Genomic DNA, 21,800 nt, shown 5'->3' with positions numbered 1-21,800 from the left:
CGTCAGTCAGACTATCTTTTAGAGATAGAAAACTGGTCACATTGTTTTGTTTGTTATATCCCAAGAAAATCAATCTGTAATCACAATTAAATAAGCTTAGAGCGACAAGATGGATGTTTGAATATGTGGAGGGCATTGCGTGCTACGTTTTTAATGGTTTGACTCAAAATATTTTGAATTTGTAAACATCTTAATGTCGATGCAGTCTGTAAAATATCTGTCATCTTAAAAAACAACTGTCAGTCCAGAAAAATAAACACCCCTCCCCTCATCTTGGTCGTATCCTCATGTGGTCTGTGTTCCGGGTGCCATCAGGACGGCAGCTCATGTGTCGCTACATGTGTCCCCACTCTGCAGCCGGATCAGAGCTAAGCCCGAGAGTCTTCCCTTACCCCTCTCCCATGATCGGAGCATGCATCTCTAATCGGACACAAACATTCATCTTAATATTCAGGCCGGCTACAATGAGCTTCCTGTTCCTCTCAGATTCCAGCACAAACTGGGGACTAAGCCTCCCGTGATCCCCTCCGGGCTGGCCGCACACCGAGGTGGGACATGCTGGCGAGGTCTGGAGGAGGTCCGGAGACGCCAGGGCTGTGAGAGCAACGAGGAGGAGAAGCAGGAGGGTTTCTTTTCTACTCTGTGTTTGTGTCGGTGAGAAGTCTTGGTCCTCGTGTTTACCTGGTCGTTCCAACGAAAATCTGGCGTGATTATGAGGCGAACACGCAGGACAGTGCGTGTGATTGGCTGGATGCTGGCCTCCATGGTGATTGAGGGGATCTGGTGGACACACTGTTTGACCGATAACCCGATGTTGACGTGATGCAGCATGTGACCTGGGAACAAAAAACATCAGCATAAGCTTTGGGATACTTTTATTTTAAAACATTGTCTCTTTATTTACCTAAACAAACAACAAAAACTAGTGACACTGGTAGTGCAGTTAAAATCTTACGATGGAGAAACAGGGGCTCAGCAGATGAAGAGCCTGAGATTTTCAGAATAAAGTTGCACTGTTATAAAAGTATAATTTCAGTCAATGATCGGCCTGTGTCTTATTTTGAAAGGGAAGCTCCGAAAAAACTTTACACCAAGTTTAAAAAATAACCAAATACTTCGTCTTTCGGCACTTCAGCACCAAGAATGTGCCGGAAACAGAGTCTGCATTTCCCCAAATATATATATAAGACTTTAGTTTTGTGATTTCAAAACTTTATTCTGAAAATATTAAGACTTTATTTTGTTTTGTTTCATTTTATCTCGAACATGACTTTTCTTTTGCCTTTATTTTGATAGGGCAGCTTTAGAGAGGGACAGGAAATGTGCGTAGAGACAGGGAGATGACTTGCACCAATGATCCTACAACCAGGAGCCTGTAGCCTCTGTACATGGGGCGCCTGCTCGTCTAACTGAGCCCCTTAAAATAACAAATTAAAAGAGGAGCTCATCAGGAAACAGGATGAACTGTAACTACAAATATCAGTGTATTTAAGATGTTTGACAGTTACCGATCTCATCCTTCCTCATCTCCTTCAGCTTGTCCACAGTGAGCTTCTTCTCCTCCAGGCGGTTCAGGACCACGTGGCTCAGGCTGGAGAACTGGCGGAGGGGGTGGGCGAATCCCCACAGCCGCTTGTCGATCGTCTTGCACAGGGTGAGCAGGCGATACGTCATGGCCGGCCATCGCTTCCTCAGAGCGATCTCGAACAGAGCCCTGACGATCCGAGCAGAGTTCTGCAGAAGGTGAAAAGAACACGACAACAAATACGGGATTAGTTTCAAGACTCTGAAGTTTAAAGAAGGAGAGAAACAGATTTGAGCTGGAGGAGCAGGAGTCCCGAGCAGCAGCAGGAGCAGCTGTGTGACGGTGATTAATCATGTGTGATCAGGAGGAGGTCTGCTCGGGTTCAGGCGTCCAGGTTGAACACAGCTGTGCTCTGATGGATCGCCCGCGTTAGTTCTGGAGGAGAGGTCGGATGGCGGAGCGGCTCGCCGATAGACTGCTCAAGCCTGCAATTGATCTGGTCAGGGGTGAATGTGATCTGAGTGTGTGGGGAGCTCTATGGATTATAGATGGGTGAGCTCTGTGTGCTCATGCTGCAGGATCCTGTGATGAGTCCTCACCTGAGCCACGTAGGACAGGTCTGAGATGAGGGAGAAGCTGTCCACCTCTCCTCTGCTGATGTACGTCTGAAGCAGGATGTTGATCTTCCCGTAGCTGTTCTCCACCCCGCCTGCAGCCGGCAGCTCGCAGAAGTTACTCAACATCTGGTCCAGCTCGTCCAGCTCCTCATCGCGGACCTGCAGACACGAAACACCAACAACATGAACCAATGAACCTCAGACTGTGAATGAAACCACGACAGCTTCCTTAAATATTTACAATTAGAGACACACTTTGGGTCATTATTGTCGTCTGAACATGTCGACCTCTCACCTTCAGCTGCTCAAACTCCTCCGCCTTCGACACGATGCTGAGGATGTCGGCTTCTGTTCGCTGAGAGTTGAAGTTTTCATTGAAGGTCTTCAAAGAACCAAGGAAAGAAAAGTCATGAGATGAGAAATCAGGGTTACCTTTGGCAGCTTTTAGATTCAGTCTCATAATCATGTTTGCCCATTATAGTTTAAGTCTTCACACAAGGAGAGATGTGACATTATACCTCGATGGTGTTGTATTTGATGTAGAAGTGGCTGGCCGTCCTGCCGAGGTCGGTGGACGCGAAGTACCCGGTTCTCTCCTCGAAGCGGATCATCCTGGCTTTATCCAGCTTCCTGCCGGCCTCCACCACCAGCTCCTTCCTGTACAGCTCCAAGCACAGATCCATCTGGAATACAAGCATCAGTTATAATCCAGATTATACTCATGCAGCTACCATGACATAAAAACTTGTAGAGTTTGTTTTTGCAAGATTCAGAAGCAGCTGTTTTTGAATCAGAGGTGAGACTGGATCTTTTGTGGTGCATGATCTGAGGATGCATTTAAGCATGTTTGGTGTAAACTGTCTGAACATTTCTTTTCTGCAAAGTTCCTGTAGCATCGTCATCATCAGAGCTCATGCAAAATGTTGCACACGACCAGGTCCCGTTTGCATAAAAACCCAGAACCCCCAGCTCTGATGTGATCTTGGTCACCCCCCCCTCTGGGTCACAGACCTGATAGGCTTTGTGGTTGATGCCGTACACCAGTGGGTTGGCCCTCATGCGGACGTAGAGGTAAGTATAACTGAGCCACTTCACCGCCTCCTCCACGTTGGTGACTGTTCCCAGAGCCACCTGAAACCAAGAGAGACAAACAGGGTCAGACGCAGCGCTGGTCTCTGCTGCCATCTAGTGGACACTTGAGAGAACAGCAGGTTAGTTTTGTCAACACTGAAACATCTTTCCACCTTTTTTCATCCAGTTTTGCGAGTGCAATGAGTTTGAACAGTGTGTGTGTTACATGACGCTTTTGTGGTGCATTTTTTCCTGCAGATATTTGATTTGCATAACTTAGAGGGTCAAATAGAGGGATCATTTCTGTAACTGATGGTCTGATAATAACGTTAAATCTTCAAATATATCTGCACGTTTCAGCATACTGCATTTACTTTTTAACAGCTTTAATTATGGTGAATCTGCAGCTTGTTTCTCTGTAACTGGTGGAAGCAATTCCATTATTTTTATGCCTAATATTTATTTAGACTTTTAAATATGTGAAAGAAAAGTCCTAAGCTCTTTATGAGGGAATAATAAAAACATGAGTGTAAATCTGGATCATCAGGACTGACCTCTGCGTTGAGGTTGTCAGCCAGGCTGTCCAGAAACTGGCTCTCGATGGGGTTCTGCTGGGTGAGCAGGGTCAGGTAGTGGCTCAGTTTGTCGTGGGTGGTGATGATGGTTCCCTCGCCGTACTTATCGAACTGAGGACGACCCGCACGTCCAAAGATCTGCATGACGTCCAGGATGCCCAGATCCACCAGAGTGCCACGCTTTGCATCGTAGATCTGAGTTCCCTGTGGTAGACACAAGAGAGGAAAGTGGATTCAGAGGATTTTATTCATTCGCTGTGAGTAAAAAACTGCTGATCAAAAAGGTTTTCCTCGTACTTGAAACATTAACAGACAGGAAACCAGATTTTATAGACATGACTTTGTATGAGAAACATTTAAAAAAATAATTCTTCTGTAACTATATGTAAGAAGACAGGAGGGTGACTCTCCATCCTGCACGTTGCTTTTTAAATCTTTGGCAGGAGCCAATGAGCTTGAGGCTCACAGTCTGTTTAAATGAAGGAGCCTCTGCAGGGCTCCAATAAACTTAATTTATATTCAGGGTGCGAGTCTGAGATCACAGGGCAGCCAGCTGGTGATCCACCTCTTACAGAATATTTAAGAAAGAAAGGAAGGAGGGAAGGAGCAAAGGAAGGAAGGAGGGAACCTTGATGATGACTGCGTGGGCCGGCAGATTGACTCCCCAGGCGAGCGTGGCGGTGCAGACCAGCACCTTCAGGTGTCCTTTGGAGAACATGCTCTCCATTAGGCTGCGGTCGGAGCGCAGCATGCCAGCGTGGTGGATCCCGAAGCCTTCTGGGAACATCTCCTTCATCTGCTTGTTCCTGGAGCGCTGGATCTGAGAGGAGGTGAAGAGAGATGTTTAAAGAGAGAGGAAAGAAGAGCTTCAGGGCATGTGAGGGAGAGAACGCTGATCACTGATCGCAGAGTGTTCAAGGTGGGAAAACACTCGGATACAAACTCCTGTTGGACTGAAGAAACTGACATGAGTCATACATTCTGCTGATATTTCTCCCTGAATCAAAGCAACACCAACAGGAACATGGAATAATCATGTTCATGTGTGATGTACAGCTGATCCAGAAGCTCTCTGATGCAGTCTGAGGAAAATCTAACATTTTTAGCTCAAGTTACGAAGGGGAGCATTCAAAGAAGAGTAGTATTTATGCACAGTGCGTTCAAGTGGAAGAAGAAGCCTGCACACTTACTTTATACTAAATCTGTGATTTAACCTCAAAGGAGACGCTGGTCTGCAGCTTCATGAAGCCAGCAGACAACAGTAAGACTAAATAACAGGAGTTTACTTTTTTGCAGACGTCAAAGGTTGCTTGACTAATACTGTTTCAATCTGTTAGTTCTCTGTTTCTCTTGTGTGTTACACAAATATTGGGTTAGCATTAACCATTTAAAACAGATAAGTCAGAAATTAATGAGACAAATTATTCTAATTATTATTATGAAATAATTTTGATTTAATAGTTTACAATTGAATGTTTTAATTTTTGGGGGGATTTAATCATTTTTTAAAAGTTGTGATTATCTTTATTTATTTTTACTTCCAGTCTAAAATAACGTTTTTATAAACGAATAAATGGTTTAAAAACGAATTTACCGTTTAAGAAAGACGTAGAGTTTTGCAGGGACCCTTTTTGTAATTATGTTATTCTCTAAAATAAAACTATTTGAAGGAATCTCATGAAACACTGAAAAATAAAAAGTATCTATGCACTATTTACACCCGAAATATGTCAGAGAAAAATCAGGCGCAGGTTTAAAGTTCCTGTGTGTAAGGTGCAATGTAAAAAAAACACCCACATGATGCACAGCTCAGGCACCACACACACACACACACACACACACACACACACACACACACACACACAGTCAGATAGAGGTGTGTATATGTGTGTGTGTGTGTGTGTGTGTGTGTGTGTGTGTGTGTGTGTGTGTGTGTGTGTGTGTGTGTATGTATGACTGACAGTAGGCAGTGACCTGGCTGAGCTGGAGGGGAGTCCTCATCACACGCCTTTATCTCTCTCTCCGGGCATCTAAATAGAGGTCAGTGCCCGGCAAGGAGAAAGCCCATTACTGCCAGCAGCTGTCAGACACACACACACACACACACACACACACACACACACACACACACACACACACACACACACACACACACACACACACACACACTCTCTCTCTCTCTCTCTCTCTCTCTCTCACACACACAGACTGTTGGGGTTGTAATACAAGTCTAGATTTGTATGCAGACCTGGTTAAAGGTTGAGGAGTGAGACTTTACAGTCTCACAGTTTCACTGTCTGAACATCCGACTGAAGGACGTCAGTTCAGCTTCTCTTTTATAACGTCAAAACAACAAACTGCTGTTAAATATAAACGTTGCAAAGCTTTTCTTTATCATTTTGCACCTTTTGTACAAATCCTGCACCCCTCCTCTTTAAATCATAAATGTAGGTTAATTCTTGATGATGGTGCTCCTTTCCTACATCTCATACATTTTTGCAATGATTCTTTTCAGACTGAAGTCCATAAAAAAGCTGCAACAGAACCAAAACAGTCCTGTGATGCTGCCTAAAAAAACGTACAGCCCACTGGGTCCTGGTGGGAGTCCTCCGGGCCGTGATGTGCAGAGATCCACGTGTGCCAGGCCGGCTAATTGAAATGCTGGGGCTGAGGCTTCGCTTTGAGGTGTCACAGTGTGTTACTGCCATGCTTCCAGCATCTAATCTAAGGTGAGTTAGCGCTGATGTCTGCTGCACCATGGCTGTATTTGAGATGGCAGTGACCTAAGCTCCTGATCAGGTCCCATTAGGCCTGGCCGCCTGCTGCTGCTCCTGCTGCAGAGCTCTGTGTCTGCAGACAGCCGGCTGCCAGCTCCACTCAGCGTCTGTCATTGTCCTGACCACGTAAAGAACATCAGCTCACGGCAGAGCAGAAATAAACTATTCAGGAGGCTGTCAAACCTTTTTTAAGGACCGCTAAATGGAGGTAGGTGTAACTAACCGGCTTTACGTTCCTGAGGAGTTAATCCTGCACTCATTGATCCTTGATCCTTTTAGAAATAATGTGCAGGAGCATTTTTAGAAACATATATTTTTGCAGCTGAAGTTTCAGAGTTAAACGCCACAGAGAGAGAAAAAATATCGAATGCAATCTGAGCTGTGCCGTAAAGAGCAGCAGATGGCTCCCGTCTAACAGCATCACCACTAACACCGGCTCTCCGGAGCGCCGCAGCTTTTCATTTACTCTGTTTAACTCAGGCAGGATGGCTAATTGTTGATTTCATTTAGTGGCCCTTGATAGTCATAATGTTTGGTGCTCAGAGCTGCAGAGAGTGGGAGGACGAGCTTCCACTCACACCCACCTCTACTCCACTTCTCCATCACGATCTGCCTCCATCCCTCGCTCTGTTTTAGCTCCATCCAGGGAGGTTATCGAATAAAACCCAACGCAAATTACAGTCAGCGGTGCCACATTTCACATAATCACATTTTTACAACATGTTGAGGTATTTCTCCCCGGGCTGCAGATGGAGTTAATGAGCTCAGATGTAGTTTATCTCATTTGCAGAAAGTGCCACTTTTTGTGCATCTGTGACGAGAAGTGACACTAATTCGTTCTCTGCTGCAAAACCTGTGACTTTATATCATTCCTCCACGTCTATGGTGTTTGAAAAAGTCTTGTATCATCAGCCCCAATCAAAATAAACCTTTGAGTTCTACTAAGAATGGTTCAAAATGTGTAACAGTGCTACTTTGACTTATTTATCTGAGCCTCTTTAGTTTTGTTGTAGAGTCATGTCCCAAGAAATCTGATTGAATTTTGTTTGTGCAGAAAAATACTCGACTTCTGCTTTAAGTCACACAACAATCCCAGCATACTGAACTTCCTGTTGTGTAAGATGCTTGTAATTCTGATTGGTCGAAACCCCTGACGGCGGTTATTAAATTTTGCCCACATGAGCAACACCAGAGACAAACTGATCACACGTCATGTCAAATAGAATCCCGACAGGATGAGACAAGACCATGCTAACCATATATTATCTCTTCCTTGGAGAATTTATGTTAAATATTATCCGGTTCTTACCAATAAGATCTAGTGCGAGAATTATGATAGATATTTCCTGAACCTTTAACTGCTAGTTTACATTTTCTCTCTCTTTCTAAATTCAGCTCATGAGCCTCTCCGTACTCCTCTCCTGATCAGCGACGGTCGATGCTCCTCCAAAACGTACTGATGAATTCACAACACCTGGTTCACAACGAGATCAACCTGTGGACCTGACACTTGAAACATGCATCTCCCAGCAGAGACACTCTGTCAATCAATGCACATTTAGACCAAACAAAAAACACTTCCATCAGGAAGCTTCAAATATTCTGATTGTCATTTGTCCAAGACCCCGAATAGAAGAGTGGATGAACTGTCACTGGTTCCTCACAACAAATCCAATCCCTCTGACCTGGATAAATGTTGTCATTACAATGATTTTAAGCATCTCCATCCAGATATAATAAGACACAAGCTTCAGACTTATTTACGACGTGTTTGTAAAGCTCAGAAAATATCTTCAAAGATCCTTCAGAAGAGGCTGAAATATGTCTGCTGAACAACAAACTGCTCTTATGACTGTGTTTGAAAGACTTCCTGCGATCAATTAAACTGAAACAGAGACAAAAATAATCGGAGATAAACAAAATATATTTGTGCCCTCAGGAAAAGGAGAAGTGCTCAGTGAGGAGCGACCCCCCCTCCTGCACCCGGGCCCCAGTGCTTTCGTCCTTTAGGCCAGATTCTGTTTAATATGAGCTGCAGATTTGACAACCCTGAAATTACCTGCACCCCTTGGCTCCCTATGAGCCCAAAACTCAAAGTCAAACTTTATGTATGCAGCACATTTCAGAGGGTGATGTAACGTCTTTCATATGAAGAGAAAAACACTCACAAACCACCACAGAGTGCAAATCAAGAACATTTAGACGCAAAAATTGTGTCCCTTGACTGGAGGTCCGCCAAGGTAGGACCGCAACCACCTCTCTTCTATGCTGCTCCATCATACCTCATGAAGAGAGAAAGAAAGACAGAGAAACAGAGAGGAGTCTGTAGACAGGAAGAGGACCAGGAAGGCAGGTTGGGCAGTCACTCTACCTCCCCATTTTTATACAGGGAGACAGGGAAGTGAGAGAATATGAAAAAAAGACTAAAATGACGGGGGAACGAGGATAGGGAAGGCCAGGGAGAGAAGCCTGTTTCATCTTGAGCTTTTCCCTGCCAGATTAGGCTGTACGCTCTACCTCCCCCATAGCCGAACATTTTTATTCAGGAAGACAGGGTAAAAGAAAAGACTAAAGTGATGTAAGGAAGAGGAAAAGGAAAGCCAGGGCTAGATGCCCATTTGAGCTAGACTAGAGTTTAACCCTGCAAGGTCAGACTGTATGCTCTACCTTCCCCATATACCACCATTTTCATGAGGGAAGAGAGGAGTAAGGAAAGAGAGTATGAAAAGAAAAGACTAGAATAATGTTAGAAAGAGGATGGGGAAGGCCAGGGTGAGAAGCCTGTTTTGGCTAGCACTTTTCTCATTAGGCTGTATGCTCTACCTTCCCGTTACTCCCCCATTTTTATGAGTGAAGAGAGGGGAGAGAATGCCAAAAGAAAGTGCTAGAACATCGTTAGAAAAAGGGAAGGCAGAACCAGGGCAAGAAGCCATTTCGGAGAGACCTTACACCTGCCGGGTTAGGCTGTACGCTCTACCTTCCCCTACTCCCCCATTTACGGGAAGAGAAGGAAGAGGAGAGAGAATACAAAGAGAAAAGATGAGAACAATGTTGGAAAAAGGACAGGGAAGGCTAGTGTGAGAAGACTTTCTGAACTAGGCTGTATACTCTATCTTCCCCTTTTATTTTTGTGTGGGAAGAGAGGAGAGAGAATACAACAAGAAAAGATGAGAACAATGTTGGAGAGAGGACAGGGAATGCTGGAGTGAGAAGCCTGTTTGGGCTGGACAGGACCTTATCCCCGACAGGTTAAGCTGTAAGCTCTGCCTTCTCCTACTCCCCCATTTTTAGAGAGGAGATGATCAAAAGGGTGATGGTTTTCACTTTACTTGGTTTTGGCCCCCAATTGACGTTACTTCACCTCAATGAAATCCACCAACTAGGCCTAAGACACCCGACAGCAGTGACTTATTCATTTACGTCACTGTACAATACAACCCCAAAACCCATCGGCTATTGTCCAACACTGATATAGTTCCTGGGAGGGATGGCCAACTATTGGGCGTTTAGGTGTAGCCATCGAGCAGCAATAAAACGACTCACAACCAAGACTTCCTCCACTGTTCGAAGCATTGTTTACAGTCCAACCAGCAACTTGAGAAGTGTTCAGAGCCTCTCCAGATTAAATCCCAAAGAGGCATGCCAGATTATCCACACCTGGTGGGTCTCAGTTTCACTGTAAATACAGTATTTAGTTGGAACAACCATTAAAAGAAACCAGATTTCTTTATATTTACTTGTGATTAACGGGTCCTCAGTGTTGAATACCAATAAAGAAGCTGGATCTGCGATGGGCTGTCGTGATAACATGTGGGCCACTCCCTGAGGCTTCAGACAGCAGAGGAGCTTTAAAAGAAGAACAGTGTGCTTTCTTCACACTATCCCATTATTTCACAAAGACTCTGATTCTATTTCAGGCAGCCATTTTTGTGGTATGTGTGTTTGTCACTCCACTGTGTCAGTCCTGTTTTGCAGCAGCCTTTGAGCCGCGGCTCATTGTTGTTGATCAGTGCATCTGGGAGCTGGTTCGCCACAATGACAGGTTGTCACGGATCTGACACAATGAAAGACCGGCGGTGGACGAGACTTGTAAAAATAGCTCCAATGAAAGCAAACAGAGACATTAATGAGCCCACTCTGGTGCTGCTGTGGAGTCCCATGAGGCTCCGCGCTCCCAGGCTGCAAAACGTCTGCAGAGCTGCGTCTCGTCAAACAGAGCAACATGAAAGCTGCAGATCTGAAGACCACAGAGATGGAGAGTTTAAAGACGAAGATGAGTGAAGGTGTATCGGTGCATCTATTCTTGGTATCTCTACATTTACACCATCAACACTAATTTCACACTCCTGTCTTTAATATCATGAAGGCAAACTCTCACAGAGGAATCTCACATACAGCAGGCAGAACTCAGAGTCAGCGTGAATGTTTCTCCTCAGCACACAGTAACCAGTGACATGTCTCGAGTATCATCCTGTAATGGCCTCATGGGACCACAAGGGGTCGCTTCACCTCCACAGAAGAGCTCCTCTCTCCTGTGGAAGCAGCGGGTTTATCTCTCAGAACTGAGTCTTAAAGACGGAGGAGAGGAGGTGGAGGGAGGATTGTGAGAGTTGGAGCAAATGAAAGTCAAACAGATTCTTGAATACAATACTCCGGGGAGAGCTTTAAACCGAGGGTCCCTGCACACAGGGTGGGGCAGAACGATGCGCTTTACACCCCTGGAGTTATTTTTACAACCACTTTACATTTACAGAGATTATAAATCTTTGTAGACTTAAAGCTGATTTATACTTCTGCGTCTCCCCTATGCAGCAGGGGCTGACGCTGACATGAGCACCACATACTTGTGCGTCGGTGTGTCTGTGCAATTCTCCGCCGAAACGCCTGAGGGCAGTGTGGTCTCTCTGATAGCCGGCTGCCTGCTTCCTGTCCCGCTACGATCTCTGTTTACTTTTCCACAGCGATTCAGAGCATGTTATGTTAATCTACAGCTGATACATGTTGCTGTTTATCATACAGACATGATTACATGAAGAATAGAGAGGAGGAAATGAAATACACGGCCGATGTGCGGCCGATGTTCGGGATCCCGGAAGTGCTGTAAATGCGGGAAAGACAAAGACGCCAAGCGGACCAATCACAGGGCTTGCGGTCCGTGTCGGCTCTACGGGGAGTTACATTTTGGAGGTGGTGCACGTCAGCTACGTGCGTAGGCCTCGGCGTAGGTACGGGAGCTACGCGTAGCCCCGGCGTAGGGTACGCCGTTGATTCAACGCAGAAGTATAAGTCAGCCTTCAAACTGAAGCTTCAGCTGCTGAAGATTTCCCTGTTTTAATCACAAGAGATGAGTCTCAGATTCCAGAGTACCAAAACACAGTTTTCACGAGTCCTTCATCATTTACGCTCAAAATGAGACGTGAACAGAAATGAGTCCATTCGTCAACAAGACGTCAGGATGCTTTATTCTCCTTCTGTCAACAGATCCTCTGTGCAGACCCAAACCTGCAGGGGAGACGTCTGACAAACAGGTAGTGTTTGTCAGTACAAATTCTGATTAATCTTCCTGCCATTGTCTGAATTATTTTCTATTCAACAAAAACACTTCCACCTGACAGAGAATTCATCAGAAGCCTTTTTGTGTTTCAGTTCACATCCGCTCCTCCCAGCTGCTCCGAGGAGGAGAGCGTCCTTTTCTTAGTGTTGAGACAGAATCCTGATTGGTTTAGGAGAGAGACGCGGGGGGGGACGACATCAAAATATAAATACATAAAGCAGATTAGTTGAGAAACGAATGGGATGACACTACCTTGTCCCTCCCAGGAGAACAAACACACGATTTCATAAGACACCACACTTATCGACTGTAGTGACGATTCAACGAACATCTCACAGAAACCCGCGTGATCGTACGTGATCCCTGAAAAGACCACAGAAGCTTTTCGTCTGAGAGGTGAAGTGTCTTGAAGAATTTCTAACAAGTCCAGTTAACTTTTCGGATCAAGCTTTAAATCACCATGACCTGGACGACTGAGAACAACACACCGCCTACATACAACTTTATCTCCATAGATCAGTGGTTCCCAAACTTTTTCTACGGGGCCCCTCCTTTGTGGGTGACAATATTTCCTACACCTGACAACATGCTGCTTCCTGTTATAGCCCTTCAAAGTAGCGTTTTTTTGGCCAAAGTTTTTTCGGAACTGAAATATTTTTCCTTGAAGTAGCTTAACTACGACTAGCGGCGACCGTCAGGAGTTATAATATTTACAGTTGTTAATTTGGCTTCAAGTGACAGCTTTAGTGGTCATTCCTACACGCTTTGGACTTTATTAAAACACGTTTTAACACACTTTCAAGCAGGTAGGGCCGATGTAACAGATGAAAATCCCTGCAGAGCAAGCTACAGCTGCTGCAGCTGATAAGCAGCTCTGCTCTGAAGTGTCTCAGGGTAACACAGAGAGGAGGGGAGTCTGATCTACGTTTTAGTCTGTCACATATACACTCTGTGCTCCTTTACATCCAGGTAGTAGAGTTTTAGAGCATTATGGCAGCAGACATAACCAGAGCTAGTGGAGGGAGGCTGAACTACAACATATGACCGACACTTCAGGCCTACGATAACACAAATATTAATATGTTGTTTAACTGGTGAACTACTTTGCATAACCACCTGCTCACTAAGCATGATCTATAACATAATTATGCTCTTAGTATTGTTATTTTTAAGTTATGTTTTTGCCTGTGTTTGATTGGACAGATGAAGATAGACAGGAAGTATGGGGATCAGAGATCGGGGGAAGACATGCAGCAAATAATCGAGGCTGGGAGTCAAACCGGAGACCTCTGCGACAAGGACTAAAGCCTCTGTACATGGGGGGCGCTTCGACCGCTAGACCACCAACGCCCCCTGATTATGCTGTTATGTGCCTGTGTGCATCACTTTACGTCTAAGTTAATCTCTTCTTATCTCACAAGTAGCGATCACATGTTTTTTGAAGCACAGGCGATGTCTGAAAGTTCTCACATCGACATCCTGACACCTTCACCTTCTCCATGAGCTCTGACTCTTTGCTCGGCTCACTCCGGTAAAACCAGCATCTGGGAAAAGCCCTCTCCTGGATGTTTTCATTATTTCACTGAAGTGGCCTTTCTAACGATTGGCTCACCAAAAACTGTATTTAACAGGGATTGATTGGAGTGGGTGCATTAAGATATCTAAGCTTGATTGACAGCCTCTCCAGCCCCCCTGAGATTAAGCCAATTAAATAACATTAGGGGAGAGAGAAATATAGTGGAATCACTTCTGACTTTTAAAGCAGGATAAATAAACGCTAAATTATATGACTGACCTTAGAGGTGCTTTATTTCACTGCATATGCATATTGGAGATTAAAAAACACCTATAAATATTAATGTGGGGCAATTTCCAGAGTGCAAACAGGCAGTGCATTATCTCTGTGTGGGCTTAGAGTGGAGTCAGCCCGATGCCTCTTCCTTCTGCAGAGCGGGCCGGACCGACTAACACTCAAAGACGGACTAATGGAGTGGATAATACTCATTATGTTGGGACACAGGCAGAAGAGCTGGGAGTGAATAAACGCACAGTTAGTGCATACACAACAAGATTAATTCTGTAGGAGCGCTTCCTGTTTCAGAGACTAACTGGGACTCAACGCACCATTTTTAGTCTCTTGTCTGTGCTTCCAGTTTTAGCGAGCATGAAAAGTGATCTGATTTGTATACATATCCTATTTAAATAGAGGGGAGATTAGAGGCGCATCAATCTTGGCTCGGCCCCAGGGAACAAAGGAAAGGTTACTAAATTTATCACTCTGCCTTCTGTTGCGGCAGATTTAAATAAGGGAGCTGCTTTCTGACTGACCATCCTCTGAGGGAGGGTGTAGCTCCACCTCTGTGTACTCTCACAGCACGGAGACTATTAATTATACACACGCATACACACACACACACATGCAAACACACACTGCTGTAATGTCTACCTACGCTCACTATATAGGAGCCAAAGTATGTCGTATGGAGTTGCAGTGACAACGAGCCGTGAATCAGGACATCCTTTTGCTCTTTTCGTGTTTGTAGATCAGTTCTCTTTTGCTCTGCAGGAACAACTCTCAGGGTAAATGTACAAAACAGTAAACATGTGACAAGTTTAAAAACCAGGGATGCAATGACACACTTAACTCAGGATATGATTTTTTAAGGTGTAGGTAACCCAGAGTATTACCAAGCTTAAGGGAAGAGACTGCCTCGTTTCACTGCTTGACACACTTTGGATTACCAAGTCCCTGTTTTGATAACAGAGATGTTTTTATTTTGAAAGGATACATAAGGTGCTCCTTATAAATCAAGGGTTGAAGCTCTTGCATGTTGGCCTCACTTTAAACACAAATAATCTACTTCCACTCTCATGTTTAATTTCTGCATGTGACATAAAGGCCTGTGGCCTCTTCCCCACATCTCATTCCCCTGCTCTCTCCCAGTTTCCTACTTCATCCACTGTCCTGCACAAATAAAGGTGTAAAAGCCCAAAAAAGAAAAGGATTAGGAACACATTAAGGATCTTAGAAATTAGACTGACTATTAAGTCTTAATATATTTTTAAAAATCGCAATTTTACAAGAATAAAGTAATACATTTATGAGAAAAATGTTGAAAGTTTATGAGAATAACTTTAACCAGATTAAAGTCCTAAATTCATGAGAAAAAAAAGTTGTTAATTCACAAGATGAAGTCAGAAATGTTCTGTAATAACACTGTAACTAAACCAGATTGAAGTCGTAACTTATCGTGATTCAAGAAATACATTATTGAGAAAAAGTTTGAGGAAAATTTCATATATCTTCAAGAATAAACTCTTAAATTTACAAGAAAAAAAAGGTAGTAAATTCAAGGAAAAAAAGTTGAACAATTTACAAGAATAAAGTAATATGTGTACATGTATAAACTCCTACATGTAACAGGAAAAATTCATAAACTGATGAGAATCCACTCGCAAATCAACTGGATTGAATCTGTAAATTCATAAGGACAAAAGGTGTAAATCTATTAGACTAAACTCTGAATTTGACAAGTAAAATGTAAAAAATGTACTGGAAAAAAAGCTATTATCTAAGGAGAGTAATGTATTAATTTAAAAAGAAAGTAGTCGTAATCACATGCTTTGATTAATCTGTATGTAAAATAATATACAGGATACCTTTAACCTCCAGGCTTGTAAAAGCTCCATGGGATGGGTTATGAGGGAAACGTTGGCGATGCTTGCGTTGTTTTTAAGCAGCTTGACACAGATATATCAACAAATAGTCTAAAAACTCTCTTTTACACATCAATGACCGAACATAGAATAAACCCTGTCTGTTTATGGATGACTGTTCGAGAACAAAAAAGATTGAAACATGGATTAAAAGTTTGTATGTACCTGTTTCTCACACTGCCCGTAGTCTGCTCCCTGCTCGGACTGAAAGTAGCACGCCTCTCCGTGGTTTTTCGCCAACTCGATCAGGGCCATGGCGGTCCTCACTGTGGCGTTACGAGCATGGACGAACACCATCACCTGAAACACACAGAGACATGTTAGGAGCAGATGTTACTGTTTTGATCTAAGACTGCAGAGTAATACTAACTCAGCTGATTTAATATTAACTGGCTTTTATTATTATTGATTATTAAACCAGTGATGACGGCAGAGCAAAATCAACATCGTGAAACTGGTGCATCATCCCTCCTTGATCTCAAACTATGCAAAAACATGCTTTGCTTTTAGTTTGAGCACATCCGGAGACAGATTAAGTAAATATGCTGATTTATAAATCATACTTAATGTATTTTTTCTATTCTTTGAAAGGGGATTTAAAAATAGAAACTGTATTTGTTGTGTACACAAGCTAACCCAAAGCGCTCTGGAGTAAAAGTTCCCTCATTTACGTGTAAATTGCTGTGAACCTGTGTTTGCATTGTTCTAAATGTGTTTTTCATCCATTTGGGACATACATTATTAGACTCCACCATATTGCACGGCTGCACGCACATGCAGGAAGCAGCTGTGTGTGCTGCACAAACACAGAGTGTCAGAGGAGACCGCAGTAGCAAATGTTATTTGTTGGAGGTGTTTTATCAGCACCACTGAGCTGTGCTGAAGCATCGTCGGCACTAACCCACAGCTCTGCAGCTTATTAAACTTCTTTCTGACAGCATGCTTCCCACCAGGAGGGCACGGGGAGAATCATAAAGGAAATTTCATCCATCAGATCGTCCCGGATGAAATTAATACATGTCACAGTCACTTCTTGACAATTTAATATGAGCGAGACGGAGGCCTCCTGAGCTGAGCCGCAGCACCTTGGCCTGCAGACGGACTGGACTCTTACTGCAACCACAGATTCAAAAGAAGGCACTGGTTTACAAGTCCTCAAGGGACACAGCAAGACTCATATAGAGTGTGAGATAATGAGCAGCACAGGAATGTGTGTGTGTGTGTGTGTGTGTGTGTGTGTGTGTGTGTGTGTGTGTGTGTGTGTGTGTGTGTGTGTGTGTGTGGCAGCACTTAAATAAAATGATGCAGACAGGATAACAACCGAGCTCAATAGGGAGCTCAACTCCGGCAGCAGATGGGAGCTAAACGGTAAAGTCTGAATTCACAACTCTGGCGTTCCCAAAAGGCCCACTGAGGCTGCAGAGTGAAGGAAGAATGAGCGGATGGGGGGGAGGGAAGGGGATGGACAGGGGGGAGGGAGGGTAACACTGGGGGAGATAAGGCGTTCTGAGACTTCAGTGAGCAGGTGTTCGTTCCAAACGCAGAAATATTTTCAGCAGGAGCTCGTATTTATGAGGAAGCTGTGAAAATGTTCAAAGGTATTAAAAATATATTGTGTTTTGATGCTGCTCGTGCTGCTGTTACTGTACTCCTCTTTAAAGGGAGAACACGGATATTTTTACACTGTGGCTCTATTTTTACAAACAGAAACCTCCTGTGTTAAAAATGAAGCGAGTGCAGAGGTGCAGAAAGGTGCAGTTCCTTGAGTGTCCACTTGGGGATGGCTCCAAAAGCTGAGAGACTCCACTAACACCTATAGAAAGATGCTTATTCTACAGCAGAATTAAACAGCCTGCTACAAAAATTTGATCAATGCATATATTTGCTTAATTAGAGGCGTGGTTTGATTGACAGGTGGAGGCAGAGCTGTTTGTCAGACGGCTTAAGGCCCGCCTCCAACATGGCGACCATCATCTTCTGCTAAACACAAACAAAGCAGGAACAATAACATCACTGGATGTCCCCTTTTCTAATGTCCAGTCTCCAAATGACTCTTTAATGCTCACTTTAACAAACTTTGAATGTTTTACTTCATTCAAAACAAACAGACCTTATAATCTATACTGATAAAAAACTAAATTAAAAAGTTTGACATTAAATTAAGTTTCATTATGGCCTTAAACTAATCAGCTACAAACCTTAAACTTGTTGAATAGGTAAATAAATATCGTACAATTGCTCTGAAATACTAAGAACGTGAAGTCTGGTTGATTCGTTGGATCGTTGGCCTACCCCTGCGTAAAAACGGATATACTATGAAAGGCAATTCACAAACAATTAAAAATAGAGAGGCAGTTTTAAATAAGTTACTCTCTACATGGTGATGTTCCAATGATAAATGGAAAACCTTAAAAACAATATGTTTTTCCCTCCAAATCTATCTAAGAATTTACATCCTGCACAACATAATCATGCAAAAAGCTGTTTATAATGAGTCAACATACCTGATGGCCGGCTTTGACCTGCTCCAGAACTTTGTTGTAGCAAACCTCCTCTGTGTCATGAAGCTGCTGGATCTGGAGAGGACCACAATCAGGATTGAGTTTTTCAATGAACTGATGATCACAGTGTTTAAACTTTGTAATATCAGCTGTAGAATAAACCAACCTGTGACAGGTGTTTGAATACAACACAATGAAAAAAACAAATGGATGTGACTTCCTGTGGCACTTTATGTATTTTTAAAACAGGAATATTTTCATTAAAATACAAAATATTCCTGGCCATAAAAAAATAAGCATAAAGACAACATAACATCAAAAAGGAAAGCAGAACAAAGAGAGGTAGCATTCTGTCACTAGAAATGTGCACTTGTAAAACACTCATTAGAGCCTGTGTCCACTGACAGCATTTTTTTGTGCTGGCAGTGCTCACAACCTCACTTTCAGAGCTCTTCTCACTGGTGCTTACTGCTGCACAGTCATGAAAGTGTTCCCACATCACTCTGCATCCCTTGTTAGTGACCATTAAGTGTGTCATAAAATGTCGGATATTTACTTTTATGCAAGGACATGTTACAAAGAAAACTTGAAAGCATCAGAGAGTAATCACGTCGTGGCATTAGCAGCAGCTCTAGAATTGGAGAATCCTACCCTTCATAAAACAAAACACAAAGATTAGTTTGTTTTCTTCTATTGTTGTTCACAAAGTTGATATCAGAAGTGTTCACTATTTACAACTTAGGGTGCATTGGTTTTGTACAGAATATAAGAAATGCTAGCGCAAAAACTGCTGTCAGTGGAAACAGGCCCTTATTTCTGCTTCCAAGCATCGTAAGTCATGCAAACTGTCTCTATCCCTTTACCTTGTTGTTGGATTTAATGCCCACAAACGTCTGTCCGAGCGGCACCGGTCTGAAGCGACTGTCGAAGTAGAAGAGGCCGATGTAAGGGTTCACGTGTAGGAATGTGGCCACGTCCAGGTAGTTGGGCAGGGTGGCCGACAGCCCCAGGATCCGGATCATACTCTGAGTCGACTCCACCTGACCACCAGAGAACAGAACATCATCAGTCACACAAATCCCAGTGATGATAGTTTTAGTTTAGATGTATTTTAACAAGAGTATGTAAACAAAGGTTAGGATCGAGCACATTCAACAACAACAGTAGGTTGATAATACAGAAACAAACGCCCAATGCTGCTTCTGTATGCACACTCTGAAGGGCTGAGGCACGAGAAGTGACAATGCTGCTGCAGAAAATGTGTCAACAAAAGCTGAAAAAGGCTTCAGTTAGGGTTTCTGTCTGCAGAGGAAAAACAGACGCAGTGAGGAGGAGAGAGTAGGTGGCTTTGGGGTCTGCGTGTTGTGTTTGTCTGAGACAAAGTAAATGATCTTGCACATGTACTTTTCTGTCTTTATTTTGTCTTTGAAACCTGAAGAAAATTCAATAGGTTGTGTATCTACGCGGTACGAGGGGAGAAAATAAAGGGGGGTTGCCCTATCTGCGAGCCTCCTGCTGGATGTGACAGGGAAGATTGGTAAGGCCTTTAATGTGATGCAGTACCTGTCAAACCTTCCCATCAAGATAAGACCCAGCCAATCCCTACCAGCAGCCTGGGCCTGCACTACACACACACACACACACACACACACACACACACACACACACACACACACACACACACACACACACACACACACACACACACACACACACACACACACACACACACACACACACACACACACACTCAGCAGCAGTCACACTGCAGAGGTGCATCATTCTCACCTCAAACAGAGTCAAACTGTCTGCAGGCTTTCTCTCCTTCGCTTCGTGCGTCGTGATTCCCCGAGCAGGACACGATGCGTCCAGGTTCAGGTAAGTTTGTTGGATCATAAAATTTTATGACAACATAAGGTGACGGTGATTAAAAGCTCAATTTACACTCACCTCAAGCAGAGCGAGTAACGAGCGGGATAAAATTAAATTAATAGGTCACAAAACCAGACGCTGTGTTGACCCGAGATAAGAGAGGAAACAGAGCCGTGATGACGTCTGAGTGAAGACGAGTGACGAGAAGTGACTGAACTTACTACAAGGTGTTAGATATGTCTATTTAATTTTACAATAATCATATTTTCACTACAATCCAAGATAACTTGTTGTCTGTGTGATAAACTCTAATTTTGGTTATAGTTAGCTTTGTGTCGGGGTCTTGTCTCACCCTGTTAGCATCTATTTCCCATAACTACCTCCTAATCATACATTATCTCGTTTATTACCCGTCTTTTTTATCTCAAGTTAGTTAAGAAGAAAACATGTTGGTAAAAACATTGATTAAAAGATTATTTTATTGATCTAAAATGATTTATGTTTACAGTTTTTAAAAGTGGTCCCAGTGATTCCACATCTGTCAGCGTTCCATGGTGATGGATTCTTATCTGCCTGTTGCGGTGGATTTAACAGGAAACTGTCCTCATTCAGCTCTCCTTCTTCTCTGAGCTCTGCAGTTCACACACCTTTAAAAATAAACAAATGTCACAACTTTGAACCCTGCTGCTATCATCACCACCCCTCATGGTTTAAGTTTCTTTGTAGAGATTGCTAACCTAAAGTTTCTCTCACCTGCTCCTTGATCATATTGCTGGACAGAATCCAATATGTAAACATCCGTAGCCTGCCGATTTAGCATGCTAACGGAAGCTAGCTACATTGTCTTGATGCTAACAGAAGCTAACGGTTTTACCTCACCTTGCGGTCTGTGGTGTCAACAAGCAGAAGCAAAATGAGTCTGAACTCTTTTTTGTGGATTGATTGGACATGACGTGTGATCAGTTTGCCTCTGGCGTTAGTCATGTTAGTGAAAGTTAATAACCGTCGTCAAGTGGTTTCAACCAATTAGAATCAAGCATCTTACACAACTGGAAGATCAGTAAGAAAGCCGGGTAGTAATGATTTAGAAATGCACCTTTAAAATTTATTCTGTACTTTGTCTCGATTCTCTATATTTCTTGCGTGCAGAGTTGTAGCACTCGTGTCTTGATTTTCAGGACTTCTGACTCGGACTCGGACCCGAGCAGCGACTGCATTTGGACTCAGAATTTATCTATGACGACAAGGTCCAGATATTTTATTCGGTCTCAACCAGAGCTGACAGGTAAGTTCTCCTGCATGAGCACTTCTTGCCCGAATGCAACAGAAACTCTACGACACCTGTGTTTGATTTCAAAGACTTTACATACAACATGAAAGAAGCATTGAGGAGAAGACGGAGACGAGTGAGTAACGATGGTCATATGAAGACTTGGTGTCTGTGTCCAGAGTTAGCATTGTAGACACATTTGTAGGAGCATTGTAGGAACTTTTTTTGTTGTTGTTAAATTTGCAACTATGTGCCTTAAATTTAGCTGACAGCACTGCTTGTGCCTTCCTGCAGCCGAGCCCCTTTGAGCATAAACAGAAT

General features: G+C 43.4%; 1 protein-coding gene across 3 annotated transcripts in view; it reads right to left on the bottom strand.

Annotated features, from left to right (window-relative positions):
• The window catches only part of ascc3 (activating signal cointegrator 1 complex subunit 3), a 145,768-nt gene that overhangs the window by 34,251 nt on the left and 89,717 nt on the right, over positions 1–21,800 (bottom strand). For all 3 annotated transcript variants that reach the window (XM_034697029.1, XM_034697031.1, XM_034697030.1), the window contains exons 12-22: positions 19,201–19,377; positions 18,341–18,412; positions 16,002–16,136; positions 4,417–4,608; positions 3,768–3,992; positions 3,154–3,273; positions 2,661–2,825; positions 2,438–2,524; positions 2,125–2,301; positions 1,509–1,734; positions 682–836 (exon numbers count right to left, since the gene is read on the bottom strand). In XM_034697029.1, coding sequence (XP_034552920.1) covers positions 682–836; positions 1,509–1,734; positions 2,125–2,301; positions 2,438–2,524; positions 2,661–2,825; positions 3,154–3,273; positions 3,768–3,992; positions 4,417–4,608; positions 16,002–16,136; positions 18,341–18,412; positions 19,201–19,377 — 1,731 coding nt within the window. The remainder of the gene's footprint in view (positions 1–681; positions 837–1,508; positions 1,735–2,124; positions 2,302–2,437; positions 2,525–2,660; positions 2,826–3,153; positions 3,274–3,767; positions 3,993–4,416; positions 4,609–16,001; positions 16,137–18,340; positions 18,413–19,200; positions 19,378–21,800) is intronic.

Source organism: Notolabrus celidotus, chromosome 12, assembly GCF_009762535.1.
Source record: "Notolabrus celidotus isolate fNotCel1 chromosome 12, fNotCel1.pri, whole genome shotgun sequence".
Classification (NCBI taxonomy): Eukaryota; Metazoa; Chordata; class Actinopteri; order Labriformes; family Labridae; genus Notolabrus; species Notolabrus celidotus.
Note: the sequence above shows the minus strand (reverse complement) of the source record. Positions and strands in the feature narration are given on the sequence as shown.